Source organism: Malania oleifera, chromosome 8 (assembly GCF_029873635.1).
Source record: "Malania oleifera isolate guangnan ecotype guangnan chromosome 8, ASM2987363v1, whole genome shotgun sequence".
Taxonomy (NCBI): Eukaryota; Viridiplantae; Streptophyta; class Magnoliopsida; order Santalales; family Ximeniaceae; genus Malania; species Malania oleifera.
The window spans coordinates 31605241-31616795 of NC_080424.1; the positions used below are offsets into that span (position 1 = coordinate 31605241).

Consider the following 11555-nt stretch of genomic DNA (forward strand, 5'->3'; position numbering starts at 1 on the left):
TTATTTGATAGAGATACTATTTCTTTAGAGGATATTAAAGCTTCATCATTCTCTAAAAAATTGCTTCAAAGGCATATTACAGGAAATAATAGTGAAAGATAGGGAGATGCTTTGGTAGCCAAGTGACGCACCATGGAAAGAAATTCAAATTAATATCAAGACGTGCAAATAAATTTTGCAATTACTGCAAGACGAAAGGGCACACCAAGGTGTCACAAGTTGAAGAAAAAAAACAAAGATAACAAACAAGGCTAAAATGAAAGAAAGAATAAGAAAGAGGCTAAAGCAAACATCGCCAATAATGAATCTAAAGGTGCTGAATTTGTTCTTTCCACTACTAGTGATGCATGCTTTAAAAATCATTAGGTGATGGATTCAGCATGTTCGTTTCATAAAGTGTCCCAATAGAGACTGGTTTTCCTCGTATGAGTCAATCTCTAGTGGGATTTACTGATGGGCAACAATGCATCAAAATGCATGACGGAGTTGTGAGAACTCTCACCTAAGTTCAGCATGTTCCAGATTTGAAGAAGAATCATGTTTCTCTTAGAGTCCTTGGTTCCAAAGGTACAAGTACTCTGCTAAAGTTGGAGTTATGAAGGTCAGCAAAGATGTGCTTGCTATTCTAAAAATCAAAGAAATTACCTCCTAATTTCTATGCCTTGCAAGGTGTTATAGTTCCAGGTAAGATGGAATTTTGTGAACATTGTGTATTTGGAAAAGAAAAGTCAGTTTCAACACTAGCATCCACAAAACCAAAGGTAATCTGGACTATATATATTCAGACCTCTAGAGGCCCTCTTGTGTTCCTTCTAAAGGTGGAGCTCGATACATGCTTACCTTCATTGATAACCACTCAAAAAAGACCTAGGTGTTCTTCTTGAAGCATAAGAACGAAGTGTTCAGATATTTCAAGTAGTGGAAAGCAATGATCAAGAAACAAACTAAAAAGAAGGTAAAGCAGCTTAGAACTAATAATGAATTGGAATTTTGCTCACTCGAATTTGAAGATTTTTGCAAAATCAAAACAGTCAAACACACACCATAACAAAATGGGGTGGCTAAGCACATGAACAAAACCCTCTTGGAGAGAACTCATTGTATGCTCTCTTTCGGATTTCTAGGGAATAAATTAGGAAGTTCTATTTTTTTAAATCTGAAATTACTATTTCAGTTTCTGGTAGTTTCAATTTCCCGTTTTCTAGCCTAGATATCCTCTTATATGATTTGCTAATATTGTGGTGGTTTGATTAGCTGATTTTGTGGTGATTTGATTTGCTGATTTTGTGGTCTTCCTAATTTGGAGGCCTTCCTCTACCCTTTATCTTGTAATCGTGTCTCTTGAAATTCAATAAGAATGGTTATTCTTCTTCTAAAAAATCCTTCATGGCATCAAAGCCTCGTGCTCCTTTCTTCTCATGATGTCGTATAAGTCTTCGATGACCGGTGCCCAAAGAAATCTTACTGGCTCTTCTAGTACTTCCAAAATCATTCCGCCCAATCCTCCCAAGTGTGTATTTTCTTATTACTATTCCCAAAATTCAGCCCTTTATTTTACGGTTACAAAACTCAATAGGCGTAAGAAACCATGGTGCAAGCATTGCAAAAAACCGTGGCATACGAAGGAGATGTGTTGAAGCTTCATGGTAAAAAGGCAAATTGGAAGCCAAAATCCAAACATGACAGTCACGCCTACCAAGCCACCGCTGAAGAGACTCAAGAGCCTTCTCCCAACTCAGATACAGTCCCTTTTACCAAGGAGCAATTAGAGCACTTGTACAAATTGTTTAAATATCCAAAACTGTCCTTAACTCTGTCTTGTTCTTCTGTACAGAAGGGTAACTCTCTTGCTACTACGTTTTAGGTGTTATTTCTAATTCTGTTCATTCTTGGATAATTGATTCTGGCGCAACTGATCATATGACTGGTTGATCCAAATTATTCTCATCCTATAGTCCGTGTGCAGGGAGTAAAAAGATCAAAATTGCCAATGGTTCACTCTCGGTAATTTCCAGGATAGGAACTATCAAACTCACTTCGTTGTTAACTCTCCATGATGTGCTCCACATTCCAAATCTGTCTTGCAATTTGTTGTCCATTAGTAAAATTACCTTTGAACATCAACGTCAAGCTAATTTCTACTCTTGTTATTGTGAGTATCAGGAATTGACCACGGGGAGGATGATTGGCAATGCTAAGGAAAAAGATGGACTTTATTATTTTGACAATGGACCTAGCTCGAGTAGACAATGTCAAAGCACTTGCTTAAATTTTGTCCCTGTTTTCAAAGATAATGATATCATGTTATGGCATTATAGGTTAGGCCATCCTAGTTTTCAATATTCCAAAACTTTTTTCCAAATTTATTTCGAAATAAAAGTCCATCTTCTTTTCAATGTGAAGTTTGTCAGTTTGCTAAACATAATCATGCATCCATTTCCACCCAACCCTACAAACCAACTACACCATTTACTGTGATTCATAGTGATATCTGCGGGCCATGTAGAACACCTACGAATTCTGGAAAAAAATGGTTTGTGACCTTTATTGATGATCACACGAGATTAAGTTGGGTTTATTTGATAAAAGAAAAATCTAAAGTGGAAACAATTTTCAAAAATTTTTACACCATGGTACAAACACAATTTCAAAAAAATATTCAAATATTGCGGAGTGATAATGGTTGAGAATATTTCAAAACATTTTGGGCCAATTTTTTTTTGAAAAAGGAATTGTTCATCACAGCTCTTGTGTTGACACTCCGCAACAAAATGGTTTGGCTGAAAGAAAAAACAAACACTTGTTGGAAGTAGCTTGGGCATTGCTTTTTACCAATCAAGTACCTAAATATCTTAGGGGTGAAGTCGTTCTTACTGCTACATATCTCATAAATAGAACGCCTAATAAAGTTTTAAGCTTTGAAACAGCTTTTGATGTTTTTCATAAGTTTTATCCAACAAATCGCCTATCTTCTTCTTTGCCACTAAAGATATTTGGTTGTACCACTTTTGTTCTTATTCATAGTCATAATCGAGGAAAACTTGAACCCCGAGCCGCAAAATGTGTGTTTGTTGGTTAAGCTCCCACTCAAAAGGGGTATAAATGTTTTGAACCCATTTCCGAAAAAATGTTTGTTACCATGGATGTTACATTCTTTGAATTACATCCCTATTTTACGCCTAATCTTCAGGGCAGGAACCAAAACAAAGATTCAGCTGTGCTTCATGATTTTTTCCAAACTGAAGACTCGCAAACTGATCCTTCTCCAACTTTGATTATTCAACCTGAAAACCCAAGCTTTATTATACTAGGAGAAAGTGAGTCGAGTTTTTTAGATACTGAAAAGGCAGGTCTTCCTACAGCGCCATCTCACGGTGTTCATGATCCTATAATGACTAACAAAGGAGAAACAGAAAAAAAAAAAAACACCACATCATTGATACTATTTGACATTGTCTACTCACAACAGAGGACAACTTGAAAGAAAGGGTTTTTCAATCCTTCACACTGTCCAAAATCCATAAACCCTCCAGGTAATGTCCTCACCGAGCCTTTACCACATGTTCATTCCATTTCATCTTCGAGTTTTGAGTCTTCTAGTTCTGAACCCGAGTCTAGTTCCAATCCTGAGTTTGATGATTTTGAACTTCCCATTGTTGTCCGAAGGGTGGTTCCAATCCTGAGTTCGATGATTTTGAACTTCCCATTGCTGTCCGAACGGGTGTGAGGTATTGCACCCAACATCCATTGTCCAATTATGTGTCATATGAAAATCTCTCACCTTTTTTTGTGCTTTTACATCACAATTGTCTTGTATAGAGATTCCTAATACTGTGCAGGATGCTCTGAAAATTCCTGAGTGGAAGGAGGCTGTCTTCAAGGAGATGAAAGCTCTTGAAAAAAATGGCACATGGGAGTTAGTTGATCTACCAAGAGGTAAGACAACTGTAGGGTGCAAATGGGTGTTTACAGTCAAGTATAAATCTAATGGTTCTCTAGAACGGTATAAAGCTTGATTGGTCGCCAAGGGATTCACTCAAACCTATGGCATTGATTACTTGGAGACATTCGCCCCAGTCACAAAGCTAAACTCTATCAGAGTTCTTTTGTCACTTGCAGCTAATCGTGACTAGCCTTTGCAACAGTTGGACGTAAAAAATGCATTTCTTAATGGAGACCTGGAGGAAGAAGTGTACATGGATGCACCTCTAGGATTTGGTGAAAAGTTTGGCACAAAGGTGTGTAAGCTGAAGAAATCCTTATATGGGTTAAAACAGTCACCAAGAGCCTGGTTTTAGAAATTCACTCAGTTTGTTAAAAGTCAAGGGTATACTCAAGGGCAAGGTGATCATACGATGTTTATAAGACATTCACAGGATGGGAAGATAGCGATACTGATTGTGTATGTAGACGATATAGTTCTTACTGGAGATTACGAACTTGAGATGAACCGATTGAAGACTTCCCTCTCATCAACATTTGAGAACAAGGACTTAGGATCTCTAAGGTATTTCCTTGGAATGGAGGTTGCTCAGTCGAAGAAAGGGATTGTTGTCTCATAACAGAAGTATGTCATTTACCTCCTTAAGGAGACTGGGATGAATGGTTGTAGGCCAAAAGACACTCCAATAGATCCCAATCAAAAATTTGGAGATGACAAGGAAGGCAATCCAATGAATACAACTCGGTATCAAAAGTTGGTGGGAAAGACTTATCACATACACGGCCCGATATTGCTTTTGCTATGAGTTTGGTAAACCAGTTTATGCATTCACCCTACGAAAAACATCTTGAAGCAGTTTATCAGATTCTCAGATACTTGAAAAGTACACCATGCAAGGGTTTACTCTTCCAGAAGACCACACAGCAGAACATAGAGGCATACACTGATGCAGATTGGGCAGGCTCAGTTATTGACAGGAGATCCACGTCAGGATACTATACTTATGTCTGGGGAAATACAGTCACATGGCGAAGCAAGAAACAAAATGTGGTTGCAAGGAGCAGTGCTGAGGTAGAATATAGGGCTATGGAGTTTGTGAGATGCTATGGTTGAAGAGAATTCTTGAAGAGTTGTGGATGCCGGTGAACATGCCAATGAAGTTGTATTGTGACAACAAAGCTGCCATAAGTATTGCTCAAAATCCAGTACAACATGACTGCACGAAGCATGTAGAGATTGATAGACACTTCATAAAAGGGAAGATTGATAGTGGAGTTGTTCGCATGCCTTTTGTTCATACTACTCAACAAATAGCTGATATCTTCACCAAAGGATTTTTCAGACCTAGTTTTGAGCTCTTTGTAAGCAAGTTGGGCATGATAGAAATCTACGCTCCAACTTGAGGGGGGGTGTCGGATTTCAAGGGAATAAATTAGAAAATTCTATTTTTTTTAAATATGAAATTATTATTCCAGTTTCTAGTAGTTTTAGTTTCCTGTTTTCTAGCCTAGGGATTTTCTGATTTGATTTGCTGATTTTGTGGCCTTCTTCTACTATTTATCTTGTAATCGTGTCTCTTGAAATTCATTAAGAATGGTTATTCTTCTTCTAAAAAACCCTTCACTCTCAAATATTGATTTATTGAGAGATTTTGGGCAGAGGCTATTTCTACTGCTTGTTATTTAATAAATTGTTCTTTAGCCTCAACTTTAGAGTCCATTACCCCAAAAGAGGTATGGTTTGGTAAATCTATTGATTATTATAATCTAAAAATTTTTGGGAGCCTGCCTATGTGCATGTTAACAAAGGGAAATTAGAGCCAAGAGTCAAGAAATGTATTTTTCTTGGCTCTGCAACTAGGTGAAGAGTTATAGTCTTTGGTGTCTGAATTCCATGTCACCCAAGTTTACTATCAACAACGATGTTATTTTTCATGAGTCCATAATGTTTAACCCAAAAAAGGAGAAAGATACCATTGTAGAAACAAGAAATTAACTAAGTCAAGAATAACATCCACAAAGTGAAGATAGAAGATGGCACTACCCCTTTGTAGGAGACTACTCCTAGTCAAACTGGCTCAATTGAGAACACTAATGAAGTACAAGAGATGCCATAAGTAGAATCATATAGCAATGCCAAGCATAGGCCCAGAAGAGAGATCAAATTATCGTCAAGGTATAGAAATGTTGTACAGTTTTGTCATTCTAATCCTATTAGCTATGCTTTGGCTGTTGCAAAAGAAACCAATGAAGTGGGAGAACCTATTACATATTCAAAAGCAATTTCTGGTGTTGATTCCTCTAAGGGGTTAGTGACTATAGTGCTATACAAAAGGAGATTGAATCTTTACACAAGAATCAACTTGGGAATTAGCAAAGCCTCTCAAAGGAAAGAAGATTGTAGGTTGCGAATGGGTCTTCAAGAAAAAAAGAAGGTATTCTAGGAGTTGAGGATGCAAGGTATAAGGCACGATCAGTTGCTAAAGGTTATAGTCAAATTGCAGGAATAGATTTAAATGATGTTCACTCTCCTGTTGTTAAACATACCTCTATACATGTATTATTATCTCTCATTGCAATGCATGATTTGAAATTGAAACAACTAGATGTTAAAACAGTTGTTTTGCATAGTAGACTTAAGGAAAAGATTTTCATTCATCAGCCTAAAAGTTTTATTATTGATGGAAAAGAAAACCATGTTTGTTTATTAAAGAAATCTTTATATGGATTGAAGCAATCTCCTCATCCGTGGTATAAAAGGTTCAACTCATTTATGAATTAATTGGCATCCCTAATTTGAGGGAGAGTTAATTTTATTCCTTTGATTTAAGAGGGAGTTATTTTTCGAGGGATGTATGTATAGGTTATAGGTGTCTTTTTGGGTCTTTGTGAAAATTATCAGAGAAGATAACATCTTAGATGCTCTTGTATCCTATCTTTTTGTAGTAGTGAAGTTCTCTTGCCATGTTTGCCCATGAATTAGGCTATAAGCATAACCACGTAAATCTTGCATATCTTGTGCATATTTTCCTGCATTTCTCTTTTATTATTCACTTATTTTTTCAATTGTCATGCTTATCAATCCTAACACCTGGAAACTAATCCCTCTAAACAATCCGAAACCAATGCACCATGGTGAGGCCAAATAATGGATTTTATCCCAAACGACACCCAATTTAATTTCTTCTCAAAGAATATATGTGCATTATGCTGCAGCCATATCCCCCATAAAACTGAAAGTATGCCACACTTCCATAAAGCTGCAGTAACCTTCCTTCTTCCAAAGCCCGCGAAAGAAATGGCCACAAATTCTTCCAACGAAGGTCATACCCAGCTCTCTCTCGTAATGCCAACAAGCTTATTGCAAATCCTCCAAGAAAATTCATAGTGCAAAAGAAGATGAGAAGTTATCTCGAGGTTCTTGTAACAAAGCACATATATACCGAGAGAGGGAGCCTTCAAAGGTCTCTTGATTTGCAGTAATTTCTTGGTATTATTTTATTAAGCACAACCAACCAAGTGAAAGCCTTAATTTTTAGGGGAGCCTTAGCCTTCCAAATAATATGATAGAATGGAAAAGAAGAATTAGAAGTAATCAAGAATTCAAAAAAAGATTTGCAAGGATACACTCCGACTAATCCAAAGACCAAGATTGAACATCCCTCCCCAAAAAAAGGTTACTCCCATTCAATAAAGATAACAAAGAAGACAACTCCATGATCTCCATCATCTCCTAAAATGGAGATTCTAGGAAACCAAAGGGCTACTTTGATCCCTAATAAAGAAAGATAATGGCTCTAATGTGTTCAAAACTCAAACAAAAGAGACGAGAAAAAGAAGTGGAGAAGGATGCATTTCCTAGCCAAAGGACTTTCCAAAAACAAATACGAGAACCCCTCCCCTACCTCAAGTTTAGTGTGATGGATGAAAGAAGGATAAATTTAAGAAATGGACCTCCACAAACTCCCCAAAGAACAGATCAAATTAACTTTGGCATCCCACCCATTCTCATCCAACCAAACTTGCTTCTTATTACTGCCAAAGAGATGATTCTTCTAGAGGAAAGCACAATAGCATTTTAGATAAAAGAGCAGTGCTTTTAGACACCAACTTACCTAGACCCAGTCCTCCCTCCTCCTAAACCTAGAGACCTCTTCCCAGCATACTAAGTGGTCTCACACCAGACTACAAAAAGTATCTCATAATTCTCTCAAACTTGCTAGCAATCCCCATAAGAATCTTAAAAACAGACAAGAAATATAATAGGATGCTAGAAAGATAAGCTTGAATCAAGGTTCTTCTTCCCTCAAAAGAGAAAAGAGCCTCCTTCCACCCACTCTACATCATATTAATTTTAAGACTAGAAATCTCAAAATTTTGAAGAATACTCAAAATCCTCCTAAAAGAAAGGCTATGATCATCAGGAAAAAAAATGTTACCATTAGCAAACTGGAGATAAGATACCACCACTCCCTCTCTCCCTACTTCTAAAACTCTAACCAACCCCCTTTGCACAATCCTATCCACCGTCCTACTCAACACATCAGCTACAAGGACGAATAAAATGGGGGGTAATGGGTCTCCTTGTCTAATGCCCTTCAAAGCACTAAACCAAGATCTGGGTTCACTATTCACAAATCGTCGAGAACCACACATTAGAAAAGCAACCCCTAATCCAACAACGTCAATGCTCACCAAAACCCTTTCTTGCAAAGACTTGATCCAAGAAGCTCCAACTCATTCTATTGTAGGCTATCTCAAAATCTAATTTAAATACGAACACCCTCTTCTTATTCCTATGAATATCCTCCACCACCTCATCGGCCACTAGAATAGCATCGATTATTTGCACCCCCCCCCCCCCCCTTCCCCCCCACAAACACACTTTGGATGCTAGAAATGGTATCAACAAGCACCGCATTTGACCTATTAGCCAAAGCTTTAATGATAATCTTATACACATTAAAATCAATACTAATAGGTCTAAAATCCTCAACCTTAATAGATCTAGTTTTTTAGGCACCAAGGCTATAAAGGAGGAGTTGATGCTTTACGTTAAGTACCATTACCAATAAATTCAATAAGAACTTTCAGCTAATTGCCCTTAACAACCTCCCAACAATCTAGGACAAAAGCAATGTAATGCTATGGCTAGGAATTTATTACAAGACCTAGGTTTGGAACAAAAGGAGTATCTAATCCATTGTGACGTTTAAACTACAATTTATCTTATGCAACTTTTTATGCAAGAACCAAGCATATAGATGTTCACTACCATTGATTTGTGATGTCTTTGAGAAACAAAAAACTTCAAAGAATCACAATTCATCAAGCATGATGACCAAGAACAACAAGAACTTTGGAGAGATTTGGTAGGCATCAGTTTTTGAAGCCTTGGTGCTTGGACACAGGGTTCACTAAGCAATGAGACTCACAAGTTTTGAGGGGGGAGATTATTGGGCTTATTGCTCGGTGCTTTTGAGATAACCCCGTGAGAAGTGGCCCACACCATATCAAAGGGTGTCACATATGGGTATTTCTTGCAAGGCAAGCTTTAAGTAGGAACCTATGGGCATATTAAGTCTAAAAGGTAAGTTAAATAAAGATTGGGAGAGGTGCATTCTTCTTCACACAATATAGGTTTTTCAACACAAAAGCTTTCTCGGGTTGGTGTTTAAGGCACAAAGGTTTTTGTACTTCTCCATTCTTCTAATCTACAAAGATTTTGATGCTTCATCAAAGTTACGATTTCTTGCTGTGGAAGTTGATTCATCAATTTGTAAGTTGAAAGCTACTTTGAGTATCACTTGTAAAGAGAGATTGTTCTTGTGATCTTGAGATTTAGTTGTTGTAGACTTGTTGAACTCTGCATTTTCATTCATTAGGGGATTCAGGATTGTTGCTCTAGAGTTTTTCTTTCTTGGGGAGTGTGTTCAGTGTAAATATCGATGTTCATAGTTTTATGTAGTTTAATTTTATACTTCTATTGTTTACTGGTTTCTTTGTGATTTATCGGGCTTATGGTGGGAAACACTTCCCAATAGCAATTAGGTTCAAACACTAACCTGCTTCCTTGCCCTTGACCTTGCCGCTGATTCACGGTTCTTGATCATTCTCTTCTGCCTCCTCTCAATTGTCTTCTCCATCATTTCATCAGAAAGCTTGCGCTTCCCTTCAAGCGTTACCCGTGAGTCCGAAGATGATGCTGCCACCACCGGCATTGGCATTGGCACTGGCACTGACAATGCCATCTGATCCTCCGGGTTGCCAACAATAGCCACTGGGTCGTCAAAAACTGATCCAGAAACATGAAAATTAGAATCCAACACCACCATCTGCTGCTGCTGAGCAGCCGCCATCTGAAACTGCAACCAATCAGCCCGTTGCGAGACCAGAGCCATCGGATCAGTCGCGGTTAAGGGCTGGGGATTCAGCAACCCATCTTGATTCTGTGCATTAAATACACCAGCACGAACAAGAAAATCCTCGAGAGTAGTTTCTCCAAAGGTCAATTGCCGGTGAACGGGCTGGTTACTAGCCGCATTGACAAGGTGATCGTGCTGAACAATTTCCTTCCAAACCTCATCAATGGTTTTCTTACTCAGATTCCCATTTTTCAGCAGCTCATCCAAATTCGTGGTGTTCAGAGGTTTTCCCATTTGGATCTGAGCCTCATTGAAAGCTACATTGTACACAGACGCTTCACCAGCCAGAGGCGGAAAATGTTGCCTCTGAACTCTGTCCGGCGACACCATGCTTTCAGAAGCCATTCATCGAACAGAAAATGTGAGTAGTTCAATTTGAGTATATAAGAACAACGAGTTGTTCAGGAACAAAAACAGAGCATTAATCGCTGGGAAATCATGATAACGAGGGATTTGAAATTGGTGAATAGCAAGAAATGAATAATAACAGCAATGAACTACTCCACTGCAACTGCAATAGTTATACACATTCGGGAGTTTACAATAATTATGAGAATGGAGAAGTTTAAAATGGAAATTAAAAATAAGGGAAGCGCAATTGGAGCCGCCAGAAAGATCGAAAAACCAGTTAGGCATGACCAACCCTTGCGGATTCGTTGAAGAAGATGATCCCACGAGAAAGAGAGAGAGAGTTCTCATGTCAACAGTAATACCGGATTTTCATCCTATTATTATGGGATTTAGATATGAAATTCAAGACCATGCAAAATGGGTGCGGGATTTAGATATGAAATTGAAGACCATAACGTACGGGTGGCTAATTGGCTCAGCGAGTGGAGTAAGAGTAACAAAACGGATCAAAACCTGACGGGTGACCCGTGACTCACATATTTAAATCGGATTTGGCTTTAATACAAGTTTAACAATTTATAAACAGGTCAACCCACACCTAAGTCATTTATTAAATGGGTAATGCGGGTTCGGGTGGGTGACCCGTTTTGCCACCCCTATTTGGGAGCGAAAGGATAGTTTCTTTAGGGGAAGGAATGGGGAATGGAGATGAGGGAGAAATGGTCAAATGGCTAGGCTTCCCTACTGTTTCTTCGTGAATTCACCTCGGAAAGGTGAGCGTGAGAGATGGAGTCATGCTAGGGATGGTGAAAAATCACTCAAGAACTCTAATCATGC

The 11555-nt window shown here is 38.3% G+C and overlaps 1 protein-coding gene across 1 annotated transcript in view; it reads right to left on the reverse strand.

Annotated features, from left to right (window-relative positions):
* LOC131161896 (ABSCISIC ACID-INSENSITIVE 5-like protein 3) overlaps positions 1-11122 on the reverse strand; it is a 41554-nt gene extending 30432 nt beyond the window's left edge. The window contains exon 1 of the mRNA XM_058117915.1: positions 10008-11122. Coding sequence (XP_057973898.1) covers positions 10008-10712 — 705 coding nt within the window. The 5' untranslated portion in view covers positions 10713-11122. The remainder of the gene's footprint in view (positions 1-10007) is intronic.
* Between the last annotated feature and the right edge of the window lie 433 nt (positions 11123-11555).